This window comes from Barbus barbus, assembly GCF_936440315.1.
Source record: "Barbus barbus genome assembly, chromosome: 18".
NCBI classification, from domain to species: Eukaryota; Metazoa; Chordata; class Actinopteri; order Cypriniformes; family Cyprinidae; genus Barbus; species Barbus barbus.
This window is the reverse complement of record NC_136746.1, coordinates 11,201,783-11,229,565: the sequence shown is the minus strand read 5'-3', so window position 1 is coordinate 11,229,565 and position 27,783 is coordinate 11,201,783. Positions and strand designations below refer to the sequence as shown.

The 27,783-nt window shown below is 36.7% G+C and overlaps 2 protein-coding genes across 2 annotated transcripts; both read left to right on the top strand.

Annotated features, from left to right (window-relative positions):
* Positions 1 to 6,694: 6,694 nt before the first annotated feature.
* Positions 6,695 to 7,648, top strand: noto (notochord homeobox; the record flags this gene model as incomplete). Its single annotated transcript, XM_079439699.1, has 3 exons — positions 6,695 to 7,037; positions 7,161 to 7,348; positions 7,454 to 7,648. 3 exons carry the CDS (start codon positions 6,695 to 6,697, stop codon positions 7,646 to 7,648), a joined length of 726 nt encoding a protein of 241 aa, XP_079295825.1.
* Positions 7,649 to 23,000: 15,352 nt separating this feature from the next.
* Positions 23,001 to 26,815, top strand: LOC306884075 (homeobox protein EMX1-like; the record flags this gene model as incomplete). Its single annotated transcript, XM_079439729.1, has 3 exons — positions 23,001 to 23,343; positions 25,104 to 25,288; positions 26,648 to 26,815. 3 exons carry the CDS (start codon positions 23,001 to 23,003, stop codon positions 26,813 to 26,815), a joined length of 696 nt encoding a protein of 231 aa, XP_079295855.1.
* Between the last annotated feature and the right edge of the window lie 968 nt (positions 26,816 to 27,783).

Genomic DNA, 27,783 nt, shown 5'->3' with positions numbered 1-27,783 from the left:
AATCAGTGATAAGTTTGAACAGGTTTGCAAAAAATTTGAAGTGACAATGCTGCTAATATGAAAAAGGCATTCACAGTGTGTTTCCTCATGGCGTACTTCACTGAGAGTTCAGATTCTCCAGAAAACGAGCTAAATAACCCAAACCTGTGGGAAGATCTAAGAGAGAATGAGCAAGGTGATGTGGAATCCATTCAGAACAACTGCCAAAAACAACGCCTTCAATGTTTTGCACATACACTGCAGTTGGTAGTTCGAGATGGATTAAAAGAGACAAATGCATTGAACCATTCACTGGCAAAGTTAACTAAATTCTGCAGCCTTCTTCACTCCTGTGGATTAAAGGAAGCATTCGAGGCAGAATATGGAGGAAATCGCAGTATCCCCTCTTCCACATCAGTCAGATGGAATTAACTTTTACACAAAGAATCTACATGTTTTCTGCACTACTGGACCCTAACTTCTGCCTCTTCTGGCTCGACCATGATGTGCTAGCAGCTGAGGATGTGAAGAAGAAAGTGAAGGAAAAACTACAGGATAAGCATATTATTATTAGAAACAACCATTTTAATAATATATAAGTTTACTGCACTGTATTTTAATAACTATCCTACAATGCATAATCATTCTTTATTTTGTTTTCCAGACATGACAATATCTGAGATGGAAAATGTCTCCCTCCCTGTGGGCAGTAGCAGTGGAGATGATGACCAGGAGGAACCTCCAGCGAAGACAGCTCAACTTTTCATGGGCTACCACAAGAAAAAGAAGAAGCATGTGACCAGCAGTGGTATGACAGAACTTAATGCATACGTCAAGGCAGCATCAGAGGAGGATGACACTGACTGCATGAAATTCTGGAGTAGGCATATGAAGGACTTCCAAAAGCTTTACCATTTGGTCATGAGGGTCTTGGGAGTACCTGCAACCAGTGCACCAGTTTCACAACACTGTGGTGTTCAGCCATGGAGGACTTATCATGAGGCCCAATCGCAGTAGGCTTACTGCAAACACTGTCAAATTGGATATTTTTGAAGTGCAATGCTGTTTTAGAGTAGTCACTCTTCAGGTGGACAACCACATGCTTAAACACCCAGTTTACTCATTATATCGTCTAAACACATATCAGAAAATGTCTTAATTTTTTTTTTTTTTTTTTTTTTTTTTGTATAAAGCTTGTTAAAAGTTTACACAGTAGGTTAAATGAAAAATTCGCTTTAATCTTCAAATAAAGTTTGACTAGTTTGAACTCTGAATAGGAGTGTGCTTTTACATGTGTTTTTATATGTATATATTATGTAGACAGGACACTAGAATAGTAGTATTCCTGATTTTTCAAAATAAGTTTTTTTATGCTCAAAGGCTGCGTTTATTTGATTAAAAAAAATACAGAAAAACAGTCAAATTGTGAAACATTATTACAATTTATGACAACGGATTTCTATTTTAATATACTTTTACATGTAATTTATTTCTGCGATCAAAGCTGAATTTTCAGCATCATTACTCCAGTCTTCAGTGTCACATGATCCTTCAGAAATCATTCTAATATGCTGATTTAATAACAAGTTTACGAATTCTTTGATAAACAGACATCCAAAAAGACCAGCACCCATTCCAAATAGAACAACAAGTCTTGTCTAAGAAAGAAAGAAAGAAATTGACCCCTGAAATTTTTGAACAGTAGTGTATATTGTCAGAAAAGATTTCCACCTCGAAGAAATGCTGCTCCCCCCAACCCTCCGTTTATCAAAGAACCCTGAAAAAGAGTATCACAGGTTATTAAAAATATTAAACAACACAACTGTTTCCAACATTGATAATATGTTTTGTCTACGTAAAACAACTTTGAAAAAAAGAATATTTACAGGATTTTTAAATAGACTTTATTTTTTAAATCAGTAACGCATGAAATGACTCGAGACTCGACTCGGATTCGTGACAAAAGACTCCAGACTTGACTCGGACTTCAGTGATAAAGACTTCAGACTTGACTCAGACTTCAGGTCAGAGGCTTGTGAACATCTCTGCTCTGTACATACAAAATCAATTTAATAGATCACTAGATTTGTAATAGAACAATTTGCAATGCCATTTCAATGCCAATAAATTGATCAAAAGTGGCAACAAGGGCTTTATAGTGTTACAGATTTCTATTTCAAATAAATGTTGGTCCTTTAAACTTAAGTGTAAAAAAAGTAGAGAAATAAGGAGAATTCATATTTTCTTCACGTGATTGAATTTTTCGGGGCTAAATGGTTCAAGTGTTTGACCCAAGGATCTGATTTTGGTTCCTAAGCAATCACTTTTCCAAAAAAGCAATCAAGTCACCTCATTAGTCTTCAGTTCCATCCATGTTCTATTGTTGCTCCTGATGAGCAGACGAGAATGAGACAAAGAGCTGGAAGGATAATGGGACATTAGTTACATGGCCTGAACGATCGTGACAACGGCCCAGTGTTTTAAACCCTGGAACCCTACAGAGAGAAATCAAGCATCTGAAATGGCAATTGGTCCTGTTGAAAATGCTGGACCATCAAGTCAAGGTGGGGTCAAACGGTGACAGACAGCCAGAATACACACGCAAAATATCACTCTCTCCAGGGGCGAGACCTTTACTCACTGCTCTGTCATACTAACCTTTCTGCTATTTTTAGAATACCAGAAAGTTTGTAAATATTTACAAACATGATATAAGAAATATAAAATCTGCTTCATCTCAGATCTCATGTCTCACTCTTACTACGTCTTGCTAACATTATATCATCTACAGGATGTTGTAGACAAATGACAATAAACCACCATGACTGTGGTGTGACCCGCAACCATCATGACTTTGGTGCTTGGCTGAAATTGCTTGTGTTAAAGCAAAATAATATATGTTGTCCCAAGTTATAAATCTCTTGAAAAGTATCTAATAAATGAAGAAAGGTGCAGCAAAATTTAAAATTACAGCATTAAGAAAAAATAGGTATAGTTCCACTTTGCATATATATAGGCAAACAAAAATTCATCACAAATGTGACAACCTGCAATCGAGTTATAACTGTTTGCTGGTGTAACCTAATATATTTGGTTGATTCAGAGATAAATCATATTTTTGAAATCATGTGACTGAAAAAAAATTACTCAATTTTGGATGAAGCATGTTTTAACATTTATTTCAGCGTACATCATGACCCGGCTGAAATGCGTATTGAAGCTAGACGTAGGTTATACCTGGGCGTCCAGTTAAACTGCTCGAAACAGTAAAGGTGAGATACATACACCAATTTGCCTTATTTCTCCTTGATGACCCTGATGGTCGTACCGGAGTGAATAGAAACGGGATGGTCCATTCTGCAGTATTATGCGACTCCTGCATGTGTACAGAAATTATCTTGATGCCTATTGACTGAGGTGAGATAATCAGGGGAGATAATTGGTCAGTTTTCACCTCTGGGGTAATAATCTTAATGTCACTTGCTAAATAAAACACTAAGCATTATATCCCAACAATAAAAGCAATAGCACTTTTTAGTAAAACAGAAACATCTTTAACTTAGAAATTGTAACATGTTGAACTCATAATGCAGTCTAGTAAAACAGATGCACAACCTGGTAAGTCAAAAGAAAAGTGAGAACCTAAAAGTGTAATATTTCTCTAATCTAAGATTTTTCACTTTAACCTATATGTATTCCAAATGATCACCACTCTTAGCCAGAATCAACCACATTTAAGATCAATCAAAATAATAAAACAGACTAAACTAAGACTGTCTTATTCTGCACATCAGTGGTTTTTATGTCCGAAAAATAATTTTAATTGAAGGTTTGATGTGACAGCTTTGGGTGGCGTGTTGAGTTTCAGTTTAACAGAAAAAGGATGTTGTTGAAGGAGGGGCAGCCTGTACTTCACTATGACTATGAAAAGGACCACCAACACAAAAACAGCCCATCAGTGTATATTCTCTGTCTGGCTCCAATACACAAACCAGCACTCATCCTTGATTTTGGTTGATATCTGAGCCTTGTAACACATTCTGTCCTTGAAATCATAAACATATCATAAATTATACATTATAAAATCATATTCCTTACAATGAACGGAGGGACAATCAGATCATAAGAAAATTATCTATGAATTCATGTGAATTAGCCAAAACCTAATTAGTTCTGAATTGCTATTAGATTGTGTTGGGAAGTATATGAGGAGTGGTTCAGCAGAGTTGTGTAGTGATGAATCACAATATAACACAAGTTGCATGGTGATGCGCCAGAGTGGTGCCTTTGAGGATCTGATGAGAAATACATTAATGAATGCATCTCAACCACAGAGAAGCATGGAGGAAGATGTGTCATGATGTGGGGAGCATTTTCAGCTGCTGCTAGGGTGAGCCGCTTCACTGTGAAAAGTCAATTATGCTATGGATTACTACAAGAGAATATTGCAGAATCAGCGTGCAAACACTGCTGTCCAGATGTGCTTGCTGGGGATTCAGACGTGAGGACTAAACGGTAATATGTAAACACCGCCTCGCGCGGCGTGATTCCTTTCTTTCAAGCCCGTTCAGAGAAACATGTTAACAAACAAGAAAACTTGGTCTAGGTGGTCAAACGCGGAGCTGCTCCGGGCGCAGAAGCGCGCTGTTTGCGCTGTTCATTAGACGCGTTGGTGTCAGGTGCGCTGCTGTAATTAGAAAACGCGCCTGTCAAAGGAAGAACTGTTTAACTGTGCTTTAGCAAGTCCTCTGCACTGGGCTTGTCTTTCAGCAATGAGCGCGTAAAGTTTGCAGAGCTGACTATAATCCTCTCTTGAAAGAGCGCGTCTTTGTTCTAAAGCAGTGTTAGAAAGCAAATCACTTCCTTTAGTGAAGCCGCTGCTTTTCATCTGTGGCGTTTCATGTCCTAATTGAGAGCCAGTAATGGGGACTCCCTCTTTGCATAAGTCATTTCCTCCCATCACTGGTCCTCAACATGAATTATGCTCCAGGCACACAAAAATATCACCATGCTTTATTTTCACTCTAAATGCCAATATAAGCGATTATGAGTTCAAAAATGTTAAGTGACAATGTAAGGTTATTTTATGTTATTTCTAACGCAACGGCAGCTATAATTCTGAAAAAGCCTCATTATAAATGGATTTGTCGCAAGTTAGAACTTTAAATAAATTTTAACTTAATGCAAAGTCAACTGATTTCACAGGCTATAGGCTATATAAACAACAATTAGCCTAAATAGATTGTTATCCCCTATATAAAGAATATAAAAAGATAAAAAGATAGATAGATAGATAGATAGATAGATAGATAGATAGATAGATAGATAGATAGATAGATAGATAGATAGATAGATAGATAGATAGATAGATAGATAGATAGATAGATAGATAGATAGATAGATAGATAGATAGATAGATAGATAGATCTACAACAGTGTGTGCAGCTCCGTCTTTATTAATATTTTACCGATATCAAAAAGAGAAAGGGGCTGAAGGAGTTAAGAAATTAGCAATAGATTAGCTGCTCATTGGAGTTACTATCCCGACACGAAGTAAAATCAGCGGGCTTCGCACTCAAAGTGAGAAAACTGAAGCCCAGGTGCGGCAAATCTCCTCTCCAATTTTCGAAAACTGACAAAAACACAATTGGCACAAGGTGCAATACACGCCAGCGCCTGATTGAAGGAGGAGAACTGATCAATGTGTTTACATGAACCACAGTAGAAGAGATCTCACTATTATAGCCTACCTACTTTCATTTGACACCTCGAGACTGAAACTGGAAGTGAATTCTGACATTATCCACAACATGTAGGCTAGGTGTGAGGCTACCGTTGTCTGCGTCGTAAAACATCTTTTCATCATTATGCCATAACAATATCTTAGTTTCAGTCTAATTAACTTATCACAATCAGTTCTGCCCGATTTAATGAGTTTCAACTCGTCTCGTTTTCTTAATCAGTAAACAACTTCAAAGTGGTTGAAAAGTGCACTCATCAGGACTGCAGGTTGGCACCACAACTTTTGAAATTTGATAGTGGCCTTAATTATGAATTAGTTCACTAGCCACGATTCAAATATTTAGATGACAATCTGGAGTCTTAAAGACTGGCAACAGGCTTTCATAGAGATGTACGGGCCGAGTCGTAATGTGATTAGTAGTTTTTGTCCCCTTTTCTTTGACCTCTGAATGTGAGGGTATTTGTTCCGCTGTGTGTCGCATTCGGCGGTACCCTTTGAATACATGAAATAAGATGATTTGGGTAACATCAATGCACTCTCACAGGACAAATAAGATGATTTGGGTAACATCAATGCATTCTCACGGGACGTTTCTGTGGCGCACAGCCATACAGGAATTTGTAGTAAATCTGGACCTCCTGGCTCTCGGCTCTTGACCCCCTCTCTGTGTTTCTGGGCTACCTCCGGGGGCATGTAGTGCAGAGGGCCATTAGGATATTTGACTATCTCAGCTTGTTACAACTCCATCAGTTAATTGGATCCCTTGTAGAGCCGCTCGTTTGACTCATCTGCCACTTAAAAAGACAAAGGCGCGCTGGGGGTCGTTCACACCTCGCGCCCCTGAGCAGATACAAAAGAGCCGCTGGCTCTCCAAGCTTCATTCCACTCAACTCTTCACAAGGCCGAGAACAGCTCTACTGCGGATAACTTTTAGGCAGCTTTTTGGACTTTTTACCCACCCAAACAGAAGCCATGCAGATGCCTGGAAGAGCTTATGAAACCTATGGACAATCAGTGCGTCCTTTCCATCCGGACTATGCCACTTCATCAAAACCGAGCACAGGGAAATCCTTCACAATCGACGCTCTGCTTGCGAGGCCTGACCATATGGAGAGAGACAAGACAAGTGTGTATCGGAACATATCCAATCAAGCGCCAGTCTCGAGCTCCGCTGTCCCATTTGCGGCGCAAGTGTATTCGCAAATGCCACACTTTGCGTACAACCAGAGTATCATGCATACGCAGACTGGGTATCCCGTCTTCTGCTATCCGCCTTACACCTACCAGACAACATGTCGTGGAGTGTACGCACAAGGTATGTATGTTTGACAAATGTAGCCTACTGTTATAAGGAATCCGTTTTTAAAGATATTTACTGAGATAAAGGAACGATGTTACAATAGGCTACCCTTACCAATGCAACTTTTCTCAAGCACAGATGCTGCACTGGCCAAAGCAGCAGTCCACTCTCACTATAAACACAAAGCTGGAAAATCAAAGCGAATGCGCACAAGTTTTACCAACGAGCAGCTGTCCAGACTGGAGAAGGAGTTCGCACGGCAGCAGTATATGGTGGGATCAGAGCGTTTCCTCCTGGCATCTGCTCTCCACCTCACAGAAGCACAGGTAAATTATGAAATACAATTATGAATAACTTTATTTTTTTAAATGTAACCCAAATATTTAGTTCCCATAGATCAGACGCTAAACTTTTTTTTCTTGTAACTCCAGGTTAAAGTTTGGTTCCAGAACAGACGCATCAAGTGGAGAAAACAGAGTCTTGAGCAACAACAAGCCAAACTCGCCAAACTGGGACTCTCTGTGCCGCCAAAAAGCCCCGGATCCCAGGGCAGAGAGGATGAGGAGAGAGATTTCACAGAAGAATCTGATGTAGACATTGACATCGACGATTCACTTCAAGACTGAAAAAGCACACTCGCTGTTACTTTTATACAGTGTGTTTTTGTACATATTTCATTTTCTCTAGATGACACCTTCTCTATTTGTACAAATATTTAATTAATAGATTTATATTTAAGGTGCTTCTCTTACACACCATTGCTCTTATAAGGGTATCTTTGTTTTCGGTAAAACGTTTGTATATGGATGAAATAAAGGAAATATATATTTTCAAATTGAATTTGTTGGGTCTCTAAAATTGTAATTTTGTGTCTGAAATTGAAATGTAACCATTTAGGGTGTCCAAAAGAAAAGAACACGATTGTATCTCATATGTGAAAATATTTAAATACATTTACTAAAAATAATTGGTTACATTAAAATATGCATGTAGGCCTGTAATTTAATATCAAGCATATTGGGACAAATTGCAATCTAGTAATCAAACAGAGTAACTAATTGTAGAAGGCTTCATGCATAATCTACAATTTATTCAGTTTAAATTAAATTTAGGTCAATTGAGTGGAATGTTTCAGGTATACTAAGAATTTATGTTGGCATACTTGCATACCAACGCATACAAAATACCTCACTCAGCAGTAATAATCCAATTATTATTGATAAAATAAATGACAACATTATAGCAAATATAAAGATAATATCCAAATTCATATAGTAGCTATCCTAAATAAAATGAGAATTATTTAATTTGTAGTTGACTTATTTAATTACAATTTCAGGCATTTTGCCACTCTTCCAAATGCAAAATAATGTTGACTTTACAACCAATTAACTCTAATGAAAACTATACTACTTAATTTATAAGACGATGGAAGAATTCAGAGGAAATGAGCGTTAATAAAATAATCTCTACAAAAGGTTTACAATAATAAAAAATAAATCTATACTATAATGAGAACTCCAAGGGTCAAATGATGAACACAATTAGACTCATTTGGAATTGTCAACTTTGCTGATGCGACAAAGTTGGATAAGAAGACAAAAAAGAGCTTATCTGAGTTCCAAGGGCAGCTGTTGGAGCCAGGTAGTGTGTCTCTCCATTGTAGACAGAGCCTTTTAGACATGGTTGTGTCTTCTTGTTGTCTCTGCTCCACAGCAGACTAAGACATGCTAAAGCCCGTTAGCATGGCGGCTTTGTGCAGTGGCTGGCCTAATAGTCTTGATAAGGATGGATTAGTAATCCTGCTCTAAGAACACACTGATTACTAGTTAACAAACTTGTCACAATGTTTCTGTTCCACTCTCTTAATCCAGTTAAGCCCTAAAGGTAAGAATATAGAAAGGCCAAAGGAATCTGTCCCATGAATAATGTTGCATCTTTAAAATAACACAGAATCAAATGATCATGGGAAGTCAAATGATAAAAATTTACATAATATGACCTTTCAGACTGTAGGTGAATGTAAATTCAGTCTGAAAGAGGAAGAAACAGAGTGCTGTGCATTTTATTTTTATGCTGCATCTACAAAATGCCTATATTATTATTATTATTATATAAAAATTAAATAATGCATACATTTGAATAATAAAAAAATGCTTGCCTTACTGTAAAGGAAAAACATTATTAAAATGTGTTTATTTGTGAGAGTGTACAGGAAGTGCTGCAACTCTCATTATTGTCTCATGGGTTCCATTTCACATGATTACTGGCTTTAGAGAAGAACAAAGCCTATTATGAGAGCACTGTCATGCAGACCTCTCTTCCTGAATCCTAATCCTCCCCAGACAGGTACTTCTGGAAGCCCTCTATGACATGCATTACATAGATAAAGAAAAATAAAGAGAGAAAGAGACTGACAGAGCAAAAAATGGGACATGCATCCATCCTCTGCTGCCGTGCCATCTCTCTTCCCTTTTTATCGGACTGATTTCCAGGCATGTGTGGATTTATGCACGTTTGTTTATGTACAGACAGACTTTCTGTGATGTGATCTGGTGTAATCTCGCAGTAGGCCAAGATGTCCAACAGGGAGGGGGACCCTGGGAAAAGCCACAGGACAGAAGCAGCAGGAAAAGGGGAGGAGAGCTCACCGTTCCAATTAGTCATCTCTCACCCCCACAAGCCACCTTCAGGGCCTCCGTGTGCCCCCCCACTGCTAGTATTAGCACAGGGTCTCACTGATTCAGGGATGCGTCATCCTCTTATCTAACACCCCTTAGTTTACAGCAGCTCCCTTCATCCTCAGAACACAGATTTAATCCCTCGGATCAAGGGATGAAATTGGTTAATAAGCACAAGCAAACAGATGAAATCCGTAATGCAGGCAATAATGCATGTGTCTATATCTAGGCCTGTAATTTTATACTGAATAACTGAAAAACAACTTCGATTGTGCTTTAGCGTCTGCTTTGACTGATACAAAATAATTTGATTACACAAAAAGCTAACTTTAAAGGCTAGATCAGGTAGAAATAGCTCATTTAGGTAGCCCAATCTTTGCTACCAGTTTTAGTGTGGCCTAATTTGTTTCAAATATGACAAAACGAGGACAGATAGGCTAATGATGCGATTCTCACCTTCCATGTAGAGAAAACATTCTTTTGCCACGACACAGCTAGCAAAGTAGCATACTATTTTAGTGTTGAAATGTAAAAACGTTCAATTTGGCATTTTATTTGCAGCGGAATGTGCGTCCACTCCATCTAATGGTCATTAACATTAATCAGCAGCCTTTGAAGTGCACGCAGGCTACTGTGTCTTTGTGAAAGGTTTAGTATGTGAGCACAATGACTTCTAACGCCTTGACTGAAAGATGGACTGAAAGGAGCACAAGGCGAGGCCCTACTTAAAACGAGCACTTTATGCTAATGAGACGCCCAGTGCAACATTTCAATGAGGCTTTTTACTCAGGAAATTGAGCCGTTCCTGTTTTCCCAAGCTTTCGACGACAACAACGACCATTAAGACCGACGCAAGTGCAATTTCAAATCAAAGATGGGATTCCCAGAGTAAGCACTGAGAAAAGACTTACATTTAAATGAATTTAACTGAACCGTTTATCTGTAGGCTACTTAAAGTAAGAGACATGTAGTCAATGATAGGAGTAAACGAGTGCTGATGGCAGTAGAAGCGCATATGTTTGTGAATTTTCCCAGCGCGTTCAGTTCGAGTGAAAATCTGCAGCTTCTAAATGAGAACAGATTAGCTAAACACGCAAAGGTCATCTTATAAGAGACAAAGTGGGCGATTGGTTTTTTTTTGACTTGGAAGAAGTGTGAGCCCCGACCGAAGACTTTTCTGTTCTTTGTTAAAATAGCGATAATTTTCATAAATCATGAACTTTTTGTTATTGCTGTTGTTATTTTCGAACTTAAGTCTTGAGTGTTGTTGGAGTTTAACATCAGCATTTAAAATCTAGCATGCTTGCTGTAGCTACAATTAGCTATATATGGGTACACAGTAGGCTAATAATTATCCAGTTATATATAAAGAAATTGTATAAATAGCTAGATAGATAGATATACTTACTTGTTCTGACATCAGTTCAAAGTGTGATTTTGATTCACGTGTTTCCCTAACAGCTATAGCAATATATGATATTGTAATTTCAACTATTCTAATTTCATTATTATTATAATTTGTGAAATTGGACTTTTGATTTAAAACATTAAAGTTACTGAGATATAGTGTGACAACTAGCCCCGTTCATGATCAAGAACAAATTATACAATGTATCACTGAAGACCTGGCCTTCAACCACTTGAGGGCCACATACAGCAGCATATATGTGATCCTGGACCACAAAACCAGTCATAAGGGTCAATTTTTCGAAATTCATCTGAAAGCTGAATAAATAAGTTTTCCATTGATGTATGGTTTGTTAGGATCGGATAATATTTGGCCGAGATACAACTATTTGAAAATCTGGAATCTGAGGGTGCAAAAAAATCTAAATACTGAGAAAATCTCCTTTAAAGTTGTCCAAATGAAGATCTTAGCAATGCATATTACTAATAAAAAATTAAGTTTTGATATATTTACAGGAAATTTACAAAATATCTTCATGGAACATGATATTTACTTAATTGTTGGCATAAAAGAAAAATTGATCATTTTAACCCATACAATGTATTTTTGCTACAAATATACCCCAGCGACTTAAGACTGGTTTTGTGGTCCAGGGTCACATATTATCCTCATAATAATAATAAAGACAAAAATATCTTTACTTCCATTGTGTTGAAATCCTCCTTCACAATTTTATAAAAGATTCCAAACCTTTTTTTTCTGCTTTTACTTTTAAATAAATAAATACAGCAGTATCCAGTATAATATTAAACATATGTTCATGTAAAGAAGTCAAATTCATAGTTATAAGAATCACAAACAGCTAAATACATGTATGTGTCGCCATAACTTCTAAACTTTAGACAAACGCACCATATTTATTTTCTTTAGTTTGCCCCACTGCGTGGCAATGTCATGGTTAAGGGCATCCCTGTGTATCAAAGACAGAAATCCCAAAGAGAGTTCGCAGGTTAAGGTTCATAAATGCCATCAGTGGGTTTCCCCTGACTTCAAAGAAAAAAAATCTAATCATGTTCTCCTGTCGGAGAAAAGGAAACCCTTTTATCTGTAACCAACAGATTGTGATTCATGCATTCTGTCACTATTCAAACAAAATGTTTATCTATTTCCAGAAGTAATCTAGCTGAAGCATCTAAACAAACCAATACTCGTATGAGTAATTATAACCTGGCCATATCTCCCACAAGCCCTTGAATAATTATGGGCAAGAAAACCCATTTTGTGACAGTTGAGCTGACTTAGGTGGAACTTTTCTTTTCCCATCATTATTATCTTCTACTAAACCTGCTTTACACAAATCTAGGAAATAGCTCTTATATAAGATTTAGGAGAAATTCATTAAACAAACAGAAGATCACCACAAATTATTCAACTTCATTTACTATTTATCTGAATTATATTAACAAGGAAGGCTTGACAGAAACACAAACATGTTGTACAAGAAACATACTGTAAATATAAATAATACAGATTATGTCAGAAATATATTTCAAACCACATCTGACATCTGTGGATCCACAAATTGACCTTGAAAATTATGATGAATCAGAGTCCATACATTTATCTTCTCTCTACTTTTTCTTCAGTAACTCAATCTTCCTTTTCAAACCACACAGAATATACGGCTGTATTGTTTTGGTCTTATTATAGTGCATATTAACAATACTCAGTCCAAATACTGACTCCTCAGGCTTCCTTCACTGTCAGAGACATTCAACAGCTCCACCACTTCATCTCCGTCAGTGTCCTCCTCTTCCTCAGCCTCCCTGGACATCTGCAGCTCCCCTTCACCCTTCCCTCCTAGCTCCAGGTAGCCTTTGGAGGACGGGTTGGCGCCCCTGCTCCACACCCCAGGGTCAGTCCTATTCTTGGCAGCCTGGGCCGCAGCGGTTCGATCATCCCAAATTGAGGTTTGCATGGTGCTGTCAGCTTGGTCTCCTGATTCACTGCTTTGAACCCCAGCATAGGGTGCCACTGCAACCGTAGACTTACTAGAGCATAACCCCATGTGTCCTCCTCCTGTGTCACTTTCTGTATGAGGAGAGCAGTCTCCTTCCGCATTAAGACTTCTCTTTGGACATAAATGCAGCTATTGCACTCATTCTCACAGTAATCCAGAAAAAAGGCTGTTGGGAATCTATTTTAGTATTTTCCTCTCTCATCTGGTTTGAACAGAATTCTTTGTCTTGCCACTTCAACGGGATCTGAAGAGCTCTTAACTTTACATGTCCCAGCAGCCTGCCACCCCTCTCTGGCACACATATGCAGGCATGTGCAGACACTGTGTGTTTGATAGATCTAATGATATGGTGTATTGAGGTTAGATGGTGTTGACGGTGATTAACAACTCTCTCTCACTCATAATATGGCATATGTTTTACTCCGCACCAGGCACGTGCAGAAGGGGGGCTTTGGGGGATCAAGCCCATGCCCTTTTTGATGGCAATGGCAATGATATTGTAGTCAATAAAACAAAATGTATTTTAAATATAATTCTTATGACAATGTGTACAAAACGGCAACTAATCGCACAAAAGTCTGGAAATTCCTGTTTACTTTTACATATCTGTCAATCTGAGGCGTAGCTATGGGTTGCGTGCGTTTTTCTTGACTGACTGATATTCCACCACAGTCTGTTCAGAAAGGAATTATCAAATATGGTTCTTTCAGTGAGTGGGTCGACAGAAGGGAAAAAAAAAAAAAAAATCAACCAAACAATATTTTCCTCGATTTAATTACAAATCCATATATGATATTTTAGAATAGGCCTATTACAGATTTCATCAATGCCCGGTTGTCATGTATAATAAACTAACCAATCATGATCTGCCACAAGTTCAAATTTCATTGGAAAATAATGTTAAGTGGAGCGGTCATTTTCCATTCTTATTCATAAATCGGTTGAAAATGACATGGGACAGACAAGCTTATTTTATTATTTATTTATTTATTTAAATTTTTTTGGAACCCGTGATACTTTTTTGGAGTTCATTGATAAATAAAAAGAACAGCATTTATTCAAAATAGAGATATTTTCTAACAATATCAATCTTTACTATCACGGTTTCTATCAATTTAGCTAAGCTTTGCTGAATGAAAACTAATAAAAAAAATAATAATAATAAATACTGACCTCAAGCTATGTTACAAAAGTTATATTTTAAATAAATACTATGCTTTTTTAAACTTTTTATTAAATCAAAGAATCCTTTAAAAAAGTAAAACTGGTTTCCAACATTGATAATAAATCAAAATTTTTTTTTTTTTTTACATTGCCCCTATTTGATCCCCTGCCCCTGAGGAACTCTCTGCACGTCCCTGCATATGCACCCTTAGAACAGCCAAAAACAGTTCATTATGTGATATATTATTTTAGCAGATAAACACACAGAATAGAGCAAGGCTTATTAATAGTAACACTCTGTGTCTGTATCTATATCTCTCTGAGATAAGCCATCTGGATCCGTCATACACAATAGTCAAAACAGAAAAAAACAACAAGTGGAAATTAAGCATCTATTGTCTTCCATGTATGACAGAGATTCTGAGAGTTTTGTTTTTTTAATCTCACTGGATATTAGTGCTATATTAGAAATAAGAAAAATTACTAATATAGCTAGTAATGAGACTTATTTGTATCATGTATCACAGATGTAGCACAACAATTTTGTACTATTGTATTGGGAGGTACAATGTTAAAAAAAAGGTTTTGTGTTTCTTTAAGTTGTAAATAAAACAGTAGCCTACATTTTACTAGAAAATACCATTTCAGACTTTCTAGTTAAAAATGTTAAAAATGTAGCATTTAATTCTTCAATTCTTGTAGATTTTTTTAAATTGGTCATGAAATTTAAGCGAAAATTGTTAATTTAATGTTTCATTTTTTTCAATTCTTGCGATACTTTGTATTTGAGATATTTACTAGCAATTTCTGAGTGAAAATTGTAAAATCCAAATAACATTTTTTTTTCAGGACATGCTAATGCCTTAATAAAACTTGGGTTATCTTTTCATGGTCTTTGAAGTGATTCATTTGCTTATTAATCCACTTGTGAAAAGCTTTTGTATTGCCAAATTAAATACAGTCTTTTGACAATTTGGATTTGGTTTTCATTTAATTATGCATTGGACCTCCAAAGCTGCACTGGCCAAAACCAATGGTGTGAGTTTAGGGCAACACTTTCTGTTCAACCAATGGCAGATGGGAGAGGAAACCTGTTTGAAAACAGTCGTTATTTCGAACAATGATCAGTTTTGTAATTTCTGTCATTTTTTAAAAAATGTATAATTATTTCACATTAGCAGAAGATTTTGTAGTTATTTTTAGTTATGCCAGAATCATCTTGTATTAAACACAGAGGAAAGAGGAAAACGGTGATGAGTAGTCAAAACAAAAATTAGTTCAAAAGTCCCTTTTTGAGTGATAATCTTTCAACCTGTATAGTCATATTTTAGTGTCCAAAACAGATTCGGAAGGACATTCTCATAATGATGCTGCCAAATTTTCCACCTGAAAATGAGAGATTCAGGAGATAAAGCGTTAATGAATGGCAGGTGTACGGGAACTGTAGCACTTGCCCAAGGGTAAAACTGCGTTTGTGGGTATATGACAAGCATGACAGGGATTTCCCTCTTCTATGGAATTTTTTCTCGATGAATTCAGGAGTTTAAAAGCTGAAGCCCTGAAAACTCATCAATCAGATCAATTTACAACTTCACCACAACTTTACAACTTCACGACAAATTAAAAAACAGAGCAATGAATACCTATGCATGCTTCATATTTCTGCTGGCTGTTGCTCTTTCTGCTCAGAAGTCAGAGTTCGAGATAGACTTCGAAAATATGGTGAATACTGTAAGACTGAAGGACACTAGGACACTTTTGGTAAGTACTACAATTAATGCTCTTTTGAGGATGTTTAAAAAGTACACATTTCTAAACGTTCAGACATCTGACATTCTTTCTTTAATTTACAGAACTGCAAAGAAAAATGCGAAGAGGTAAAGGTACGTACTCACAAACTGTTTTTGATTTTGTACTTGTTTCAGAGCTCTTGGAGTGAGTGCTGGGCTCCAGAATGTGCATTTGAATGTAGATACCCGTTAATACACTGGCTCTCATACATTCTGTTGAACCACAGACTAATGCTTATCAGAATAACGCAAGATAGTATCAAATTTGTGCTTTGCTCTGACTTCCTTTCCATTTGCATGATTGCTCCATCTGTATAAGCTCAAATCCTTTTGCCACCAAAGAAGAAATGTTGTTTTGACTTAGCAGTTTCAATTTCTACACTCTCATGAAAAAGGTCAAAACTGGCACTGCAGCAGTACTCTAGTGTACAAAAGCTAAAGGGCACATCTTTGTACCTTATGTATTGTCTAAATTGTACATTTTAGCAAGTACATATTAGTACATACATTGTATATATTAGTACCATATGGAAGGATACTAGTGACAGTTTTGTGTCTTTTTTTCTGAGACTGTAGACTTAAAATGGTTTTGCCATTGGCAGATAATACTTTACAAACAAGTCTGCTTTAATATAAAGCAATAACAGTGGACTCTTTTTATCATCCAGGAAGCCGCATGCAAATGTCGCAACTTCACTTGTTCGGTAAGACATGTTTATTTTTTTAGTTTATTTTACAGTACTCTGACCCACAATCAGTTAGTAGAAGTGTGTCAGTTTTTAATTATTAGTTTTCTTGCTTTGTTTTGCTTACCTCAATACTAATGCAAAAGTTGCACAGAAGTGCTTCTGAAGTGGCATTTAGATGTCTTTGTCATAGACTTTTCAATGCTTTTTAGAGGTGGCTTAAATGCATTTATACAGCAATTATAATTGTATACTTTGAAACTAGGGGCTGAGGTGGGTCTTAGCAGAATTGTACCTTTATACTGAATTTTGAGCAGGCATACAGCAGCCTTAACTCAGCTGTGTAAAGACACATTAATGAGTGCTAAATCCACAGTATTGTGTCATTCTGTTTAGGTGGAAACCCCTTTTATCAAGTGCATTGAAAATGGCCTTGGCGATCTCAATTTAACCCAAACTGGAAATATCATTGTGAGACTGAAGGTATGTTCACTAACTAAAATGAATCATTCTTAAGTTGAGGCATATTAGAATGACTGTAACATCAAAAGAGTTTAGTGCTTCACTCACTTAAGAGCATCAGTTGTATCTAATCAGTTTCCTTTTCTTTTTTTCCCCACAACAGAAGCTGGATATAAAGACTGAAGACAAAAGAATACTGACAGACCAAAAGCTCAGACAAAAATGGTCTCCTAAAAGCTTCCTCGACTACATTCTGGAGCTCTATCAAAAAGCAAATGCACAAAAATCTGGTTGATATTTACATGTATCTGTTTAATTTATAACATACTTATATATTTATTCATTTATTTATTCTTGTTTGTATGAATGTTTCTAACTGTCAAATGTAAAGTTTACACAATAAAATCAAACTTCAAATCTACTGTATGTAGCCTGTTAAAATTCAGCAAATAATGGCACCTCATTACAAAACTTTTATAAGAGAATTCATGTTAGATCCGAGTTAGTTCATACTCTTATCTGGACAATTTTCAATGTGGACTTACTCAGTTCTATCCAATTCTTCTTAGCATCTTCTTTCTATATTTACCTGCATCAGTTAAAGGCAAAGATACAAATGTAAATACGCTATATACTTATACTTACATACTAAATAGCATACTTCACCATGCAGAATGAAAATATCAATTTGATATGTAGCCGTTTTGACAAGTAGGTGTTCAAATAAACTATATAGGCCATTGGTCTCAAACTCAAGTCCTGGAGGGCTACAGCTCTGCACAGTTTAGCTCCAGCCCTAATCAAACACACCTGATCCAGCTAATCAAGCTCTTCAGGATTACTAGAAACTTCCAAGCAGGGGTGAGTTGGAGCTGGCTGGAGCTAAACTCTTGCAGAGCTGTGGCCCTCCTGAGTTTGAGACCACTGATATAGGCTAATATATTATTAGGCTATAATATTTCCATACAATGTTTGCTCTTCTGAATGTAACAGCAAAAGACAAAACGTTTTTGTCTTAATGCACCCATTCAAAAACATGTCCATAATTGATCCTTTTTGTAATTACCTCTACAACGGTTTAATGCAAATACAGGTTTTTTATCACTAGAGGGCAGCAGCGGACAGTAGGACAGGCGTGAAAGAGAAAGTCCAACCGTGCTTATTTTTAATGAATTAGGGAAAATTAATTCTTAAGCTCATTTAGAAAGTAATGTTAAATTTGTAAAAAAAAATTAACAGTACAATTATTTTGGGTCAGTCCAAACTATATTCTAAACAGGGTCCCTTGCTGTACAAATATGGGGGACAACTCACAATGAATCTGTTTGGAAATTTTAACTGAACATAGCTACAAATTTTAATAATATATTGGTTATTTTAAATTATATACTTAAATATAATACAAAAATTCAATATATTTATATAATTTTTTAAAATATAAATATTTAGAGATAAATACATACAATATATTAAAATAAAATCTATAAAGTTACATTTAAATAGATCTATAAATTATTTATATTTAAATGTAAGTGTATAGATTTCATTTTAATATGATATGTATTTAAAAGATAAAAAGTATATATTAATATAATATGCATTTAAATTAAATAAATGTCTATATTTACATTTAAATAATCCCTTCAATGATCAGTTGTATAGTTGAAAAATAGAAGTGTTTAAAAACAGCAGCAACTCCAAGATCACATAAAGTCACAGAGTGGGGTCAAAGAGCGCTGGGGCTGCAGGTGTGTAAAAGATGCTAATGCTTTTTCTGATTACATAGCTGAAGAGCTCTCCACTTCCACTGGCATTAATATCAGCACAAAAACTATCCGACAGGAGCTTTATGGAATGGGTTTCCATGGTTGAGCATGCAAGCTTCACATGACCATGTACAATGTCTAGCATCAGATGGAGTGGTGTAAACAAAGCATGCAACCACTGGACTCTGGAGCAGTGGAAACCTGCTCTGTGGAGTTACACTTCTCTGTTTGTCAGTCTGATGGGGCGAGTTTGGCAGATGCCAGGAGAACATTACCTGCCTGACTGCACTGTGCCAACTGTAAAGTGTGGTAGAGGAGGGATAATGCTTTTTGGGTTGCTTTTCAGGGTTTGGGCCCATTACTTCAAGTAAAGGGAAATCTTAATGCTTCAGCATACCAAGACATTAATGCTTCCAGCTTCATGGGAAGGTGTTTGGGGAAGGCACTTTTTCCAACCTGACTGTGCCCCAGTGCAAAATGCAAGGTCTATAAAGACATGGTTGGATGAATTTGGTGTGGAAGAACGTGACTGACCCACACAGAGCCCTGAGCTCAACCCTCTCGAACACCTTTGGGATGACTTGGAATGGAGATTGCAAGCCATATTATTGTAACCATATATTGTATTAAATAGTATATTTTGTAATATATAATACATATTTTAAGTTTAGTCAACCCATTAAATGTAGTTTTGGATGATAAACAAGCTCTTCAACACGTCCAAAATCTTTACAAATATATACAGCTCACTTACATAAGGGATTAATATTTGCGTGTCATAGTGGTTAAGTTCTCTTGGTTTTTGGATGTGCACTTTGAATTTATGACAGTGTCTTGCTTCACAGGGAATGGGAGAGAGAAAGTGAGATAGTGTTTGCCTCCTTTAAAACGATTCCTTTTGGTGAAAGGTTTAAATCTGTCTCCCGTCCTCCCATCTCTCTCTCTCTCTCTCTCTCTCAGCATGGTAGTTTTTAATTCTGTGTTTGTGCAGATGGCTGGTTGCCCCATTAGCATTCATTACAGATTTCTTGATCACTTAATTATGGAACAAGAGAGAAGAGTGGCAGACAGAAACATTGAGGTGTCTCTCTCGCTCGCTCTCTTTCCCTGTCCTTCATTGCACCTTTAGGTCCATGACACAGATTTGAAATTTTTTCAGAATGCCCGTATGAACGAATATGTACCATATTCCTTATGTTCATGAGAAATTATATACATATGAAATATAAAAATTTAATTTGTGTGCAAATTATGACTTGCTGTTCATTTTATGCAATGCCATGAACATAGCTCTGTCAGAAAGGCTGATATAAAATGTTGAGAAGGTTTCTGGTAGAGTAAAAACTCAGCAGGTATTGGACTACTCAAGTATAATAATAATAACTAACACTTTAGTAATTGTTTTAAATGTGGATACGAATGCTACCACCTTAATTTCAGATGCTGAGTATATATTTATGTCATTACACTAATATTGCACACTGTTTTATGTCTAGCTACAGGATACAACTGGCAAAAAAAACAAAACAAAAAAAAGTTTACAACTGCTGCAGCAGAGATCCATTGTCACTTGTCCAATAAAGATACTAAATGCCAAGAACAATGAAAGTAATGGACTCTTAATTAAGTGTAATTTCGTGCAAGTAATTTAAAGATTAAAATAAACAAATGGTAGGCTATGTCTGCCTTGAAAACAAAAAGAGTAGGCTACATTTGATAATAGCTAATATTTAGGCAGCTAGCCAATACAACGATGAAGACTGCAATAGCGCGCGCATACACACACACACATACACACACACACAACATTTACAAGAACAGTTTGAAAGCTTACCTACTGATATGAAAAAATACTATATGATTTAAATATGAAGCGCATTATAATGGTAAGCACGATAACGATTTTGGGCAACATAAATGAAAACAAAGCACAACTAGCCTTTAATCTTGAATTTATCATCTTGACGCAACAACAAAGGTTTGAATAATAATAAACTATTTTAGAGGTCCGTCTGAAATTAAAGCATGACTGTGCGCATCGACGGGGTTTTGCTTTCTAAATAGGCGCTCAACATGTTGTTCTGCCAACTGTAATGATTTTCTAATGCGCACTGGAGTTAACGAGCCTGTCAAACATTTAGCCTAATCATTAGCTTTAAAACACAACATGAAACGGTTGCTGAACAGCCCCTCAAGATAAATATACATCGGTCTGTAAATTAATAGCGAGGCAGGAGTTCTTGAGCTATGTAGCTTGAAGCCTTCCTACCCGATCTCATGAATGTGCGTAAACTCTTATCAAACACTGAGACGGAATATTTTCAATAATTTACTCGCTCAGTCGTGTAGGCTAGACCTCATAATGCCTTCTTGTAGGCCAGTCCGCTGACCGGCTGAGTGATCGGAAACACGAGATGCTATCTGGAAATCACGCAGTGAAACAAGTTAATACATTACTGCGTAAACGGGTCAGCGACTCCTCGTTATAATCCACAGGCACTGGTTAAAGACTAAAAGATGACTGCAGTAGCCTACGGTTAGGATATACACAAAAAGTCATCACTTTTATTTAGTTGTACTCAGTGTCTGTTTCATTAGGCTGTGTTCTGCTGATTGTTTTGTTTTTTCTTCTCCTTCAAAATTAATGTTAAAACTCTATAGTTTTAATAAAAAATGACAACAACAGCAGCAGCAGCTACAACAACAACAATATAGGCTCCCATGCGGTTTGGCAGTTTATTATTATTGTTATTAGGCTATTAACCTATTATTATTATTATTATTGTTGTTGTTGTTGTTTTAGACCAGTAAAATCATAATAATTATTATTATTATCTAAAACCAAGCTACTTAATTGTTTATCTAGAAAATTATGTAGCCTATTATCGGTGGGTAAAATAAAAATAACTAGAACTAATTGTAGGCATAATTGTTAGAGAACCAACCAAATGCTTATTCTACTAGGCTACACTCTTAAAAATAAAATTTCTTTATTGGCATCAATGGTCCCACAAAGAACATTTACCATCCATGGAACCTTTTCATTCCACAAAAGGTTATTTTATGGAAAAAGGTTCTTTAAATTATTAAAATGTTTTTCACACTAAGAAAAGATGTTTCTTAAGAACTGTTCACTGAAAGGTTCTTTGGGGAACCAAAACTGGTTCTTCTAGGCATTGCTGTGAAAAACCCCTTTTGGAACCTTTATTTTTAAGAGTGTTCTTAATTCTAGACGCTAAAATGATCAAGATTTCAAATTTAATATAGAACGGGTTTGTGTTACTCAAGAACTCATTTTTGTTTTCTTGGAAATATTCTTGTAGACTTTTTTTGTTGTTTTTGGTAATCGCAGCAACAAAAACACCCAAGTTTTATTAATAGTCTACTATTTTAGGTTAGTAGGGCTCGCGATTTATAAATATGGCTGAAGAAAGGTGATATTTAATGAAAAGTTCAATGAGGAAAAGTTAAAAAGCAAACCCTCTTTCTATAGCTAGTCTTAATAAGGCTGGAATAGACCGCAGATTGTAGTAGCCTACACCCTGAAGGCTTGCATGTTGGACGTGTGACAAGGAAAATAGTTTTTGATTAGCCTATCTAGCGTAGGAACTGACCTGTTGGAGGCAGCCCCATTGAAGTGAATGATCAAACTAATAGAGTTCATTATCTGACCCAAATGAACGAAGGACCCGCCCACCGCCGGAGCTCTATGCGCCAATGAGTGCAAGTCTCAGACGACACTGTGTGGCGTCCCTCAAATCCAACTCCATCGGTCTCGAGTTTATATTCTCACTTTTCCTTTCATCATTTATGGGCTCTCGTGGATAGATGGATTACAGAGCAATTGGCCAAAGTAGGGAATATTAAGGTGTTCCATATTTAGTTTCTATCTGACAATGTCTTTCTGAAATAGTGCTGCTGACAGAGGTCACTAAAAGGAGTTGTGAAAGGACGTGAAGGTGAACATCATCTGCTGGACTGTACCGCTACCGTCACGGACAATGTTCTCGGCAACGGGAAAGCGTTGTTTTACCATTGAGTCTTTGGTGGCGAAGGAAAGCCCCTTAACACCAGAAGACCCTATTCGCCCTACCGCCCTAAGCTACACGGCGCCTGCTGACAGTTTTCTTAACGGGTACCAAAGCCCCGCAGGCCGCGCGCTCTATCCAAACCCAGAGCTGGTGTTTTCCGAGACTGTGAACCATGCACCTCTCAGCATGCACCCACACCAGCTCGGCAGCACACACCTCCAGCACCCGCACTTCTTTGGCACGCAGCACCGTGAACCACTGAATTTCTATCCGTGGGTCTTAAGAAACAGGTTTTTTGGCCATCGGTTTCAAGGTAAGCATCTAACACGATATTTGCATCCACCGCGCATTAAACTACTTTTTCACCTAATTAAAAATAATAAAATAACATATGCAATGTAGCCTGTTCTACTTTTCCAAGAGTGTTCAATAAAAGTATCCCGCGCGTGCTGTGCATTAAAAGGCATGGCGTGTTTCTCTGAACTTATCTTACATCTGTCATAAATGCACGCTTGCGGCTACATGTTACCTACCGTTGGAGTTTGTATTGGAAAGTAACGCCGGATAAGCTGCAAATGAAAATCACAAATGATATGCTTACAGCTTTGGCCGTGCCCTGAGGCGATACTTAAAGCGGGACACGCAGATTTAGACCGGGCTGTCCACGCACAAAAGCACAATGTCATACCTCCCAAAATGAATGCATTATGTTTGCATAAGCTTATAATAGCAGGATTGGAGAACAGTTCCGATAACAGTAATTGGTTGATCTTGAATTCAGAATTTCCACCAGTTTCATGTATCCTTCGGCAAAATGCAGTTGAAATTTATTCAGCCTCATGCCGTTTGAAAGTTATTTTCATATCTAAACAGCCTAACGTAGGATTAGCCTGCCTCTTTTTTCCGAGTGTTCAAGATTATATTTAATTGTTTAATATTTTATTAGGCTAGTTGACAGTTAATTCTTAATTAATTAGGCCTACTCTGTTATTACTAATATATTATTGCACACCAATCACTGTCGAGCTAATGACAGATGATGACTCTACTCTGATGAACTCGTTACAGCTCGTCATTATCACAATTTTATTTTCATAGCTCATTGGATGATTTATTCTCTTCTGGTGTTGAAGCTGTTTTCTTAAAACAATGCAACGTATGAACTGAAAAATGTTCATATGAAGGTCAAATATTATTAATTACCTAAAAGTGCTAATAAATTAGCTAACAGTGATAATGACCTTTAAAGAAGAGTCTAATTTTATGAGGGTATAGGGCCATTCCTAATACTTAAAAATATAAGCCATTAATAATGCCGGATTTTGTTTGCTGCAACCTTTTTAAGTAAGAACATTTAAAATCGACTGACCGTGCGATTTTATTTTATTTTATTTATTTATTTATTTTTGTTCTGTTTTATAGCCTAGTCAATCATCAGGTTAAAGGTTAGGCTACATGCGTCGCTACTTGTGCGTAATGAGGGTTAAAGGCAAATTACACGGCCATTAATGACAGAAAGTAAAAAAAGAGATGCGAATATGTGGCATGGCTATTGATTATAATTAATTCTTCTTATTTGGACTTTAGATTTTATAGACAAACACATTAAAATAGAAAAAAATAGCCTACCATGGAAGGGTCATATAGAAATATTGTAGAAATATTGTGATTGTTTTCATAATTTCTCGGTGATTTATAAATACATCCCTAAAATATTTTTTCAGTCATAAAGTCAATCATTCAGACATTTCTTACAGAATTACTTCCAAAAATCAAGTTCCAACGTTTGAAGAGGTAGTTTATTCTAAAATAGTCTACATTTATAAAGCATAAAATAGCCTGTACTGTTATAAAACCAACAGATGTATAAATTAAAATAGTCATAAAAGCAGGGTAGGCCTACATTTTCGACACTTTAAAGTCGATAGTTGGCGTTGACATTTGTTGAAACAGGCTAAAAGAAGAGAGCTTTCAAATGATCCCTAGTTTAATTCATAGGTTTAATAAGGCTGTCCCGTGTCGTCTATATGCAATTTAAACTGCCTATTGTCATTATTATTATTATTATTTCAGGTAGCGACGTCTCACAGGACACGCTGTTATTACACGGACCTTTCGCGAGGAAGCCCAAGCGGATCCGCACCGCGTTCTCTCCCTCTCAGCTGCTGCGCCTGGAGCGAGCCTTCGAGAAGAACCATTATGTAGTCGGAGCCGAGCGGAAACAGCTCGCTATCAGCCTCAGTCTGTCTGAGACTCAGGTAAACATTAGTAAACTAGTGCTATAACACAACTCAAATTCTGTTGTTCTCATGCACATCGAAAATCTATTTAAAGGCACAAAAGTAAAATGGTCTTTAGCTGACTGTTTCGTTTGCAATAGCTACAGAAAGTGCGTTTCACAAACATAACAAACAAAAACCGGCTTTAAGTTAAAATAGCTAATTCCTGTGGAACCAGGAAACGATGGTTAAATTAAATAAGTAAATAAGCCTAGATAATAATAGCCTAATAATGATGATGATGCTTTTTAAGTTATGATGAAATGTTTGAGATGAAATTGTGCAATGAGTGGAAACTGACGACTGTAATAATGAGACATTACTTTATTTTGAATGATTAATGTTGTACTGACAAGCTGTTGCTGTTTGCCTACATGATAATGTAAACAACACTTAGACTGCTTGCTAAATCCAGAAACGGGCCAATAGCAGAATAAATCCGAGCCTGAAAGGACGCTGGCTGGCCATGTGTCACTTGTTAACTGCTCTCTGTGAAATTATTTAATTTTAGGCCAAGAATGAGTTCTAGCCTACGTGCTTTGCTCAGATAAGTAAGAATAAACCATTCACCCCGATCAAATGATGCAAGGCTTAGTTTGAAAATGTTTTATTTTTTAATTGTCATATAAAACAGAATACATCTCATTTGTGTTTAGGCCTACATTTCATTCAAACCCTGGCAAAGTGAGTTTTCCTCAGCGTTCCTCCAAATTATGCCATATGGCTAAATAAGCGTAAACTAACATGAGTTGATATGTCGCAACATAGTCATTTATAAAATTTGTACAAAATCTAGTAAGCTATAGCAAAAAACTCATGTAAAATCATAATATGCCTAGGCTATTAAACCAACTATTTGGTAAAATATGGCCAACAAATATAGCCATAGCCTATGTGATTTAGGCTATTTGTTTATTTGAATTTCTAAGCGTAGGCCTGTTATGGAAATGATTCCCGATCTCGTGATTCGAGCATCTCGTGAACCGCTTCAGAACTAAATAAAATAAAAAATAAAAGGTAGCTAAATGTGTTTAAATTCATTTGAAATATATAACTTATTCGTGTGTTTTTATTTTATTTTATACGCAAAGTTCTGAAACAAATTAAAAATGAACAAAAAAGCAACAGAATCAAATGGAACGTCTGCTATGGACCGCGTGTCATCTGCGGCGTTAAAACGATTCGATTAGAACACAAACGCGTTTGAACTGTGTCGCTAGGCATCAATCACGATATGTCTCGGTTTATCACTAGTAGTGACAGGCTAAACTGTCAACCGTATAGCCTACTCACCAAAACCTTTATGTCACTGATGTCCTGCTCTTCTGCTCCCCTCAGGTGAAAGTGTGGTTCCAGAACCGCAGGACCAAGTATAAGCGGCAGAAGCTGGAAGAAGATGGTCCAGAGTGCACACAGAAGAAGAAGGGAAACCACCACATTCACCGCTGGAGGACTGCCACCAAACATACCGGATCTGAGGACATAGATGTCATGTCTGACGCCTAAGACCAACCTAAACACTACCCAAATGAACACACAAGACCAAGAAAAGCACTATTTATTTAATGATATTAGTCATGATATCTCTAAACCTAACTGCAGAGAACCTGACCACATTGTGAATTAAGGATGAATTAAACAGGTCTACACCCAGGACTGAACACTATAGTCGTTTAACATACCTCTGCTGGAATTATCCAATGTTTCAGACATGCATCACCTAAGAAGAAATCATATTATATATGACTGTCTTTCTCTTTCTCTTGTTCTTTTTTTTTTTTTTTTTTGGAAGAAATTGTATTTAAAACTAACAATGAAGTCAATATTTTTAATTCTTATTATTTTGTTGTTTCTTTGTATAGTCGGTTGCTAAAATGGAAATTTTTATTCATTTCAACATGATGTTGCCTTCATTTATCAAAAGAAAATTAAGTTGGAAATGCTGATGAAACTGGTGGCAGCTTTTGGTAATTATAGCAACTAGATTGAAATAAGTTAAGTGATGTGAGGAATCAGTTTACCAGCCAGTTTTAACATGAGCCATCCTGTACCCACAGCATAGAGGCAAGGGTGTATGTGTCTGTGTAAATAATGGTCTCTGCATCTTAAGGAGTGCAGGAATTGATGTTAGAGTGTTTGAGTGTAACGGGATGAGTGTGTGTGTGTGTGAGTGATTTGTGTGATGTCATTCAGTAGGCCTGCTGATAAATACAGGCTGATGTATGCAGGTTTCTCGGTAACATAAACTAAAGCGAATGTTTGCCAACTTACACATTAGCTTCTTTATAGTGTTCATTCATCTCATTTTCAAGCAAATCATGATCAAAAATGTGCAGAATAAATAAAGATGTTTCAGAGACAAACCTTATAGCAGCTCGCACCTTCTTGTCCCCATAAGATATCACAAAAACTGAATGTAAATGGTTTTTTTTTTAACCTATGAAAAACAGTTTTTCACACACACACTCAGACAA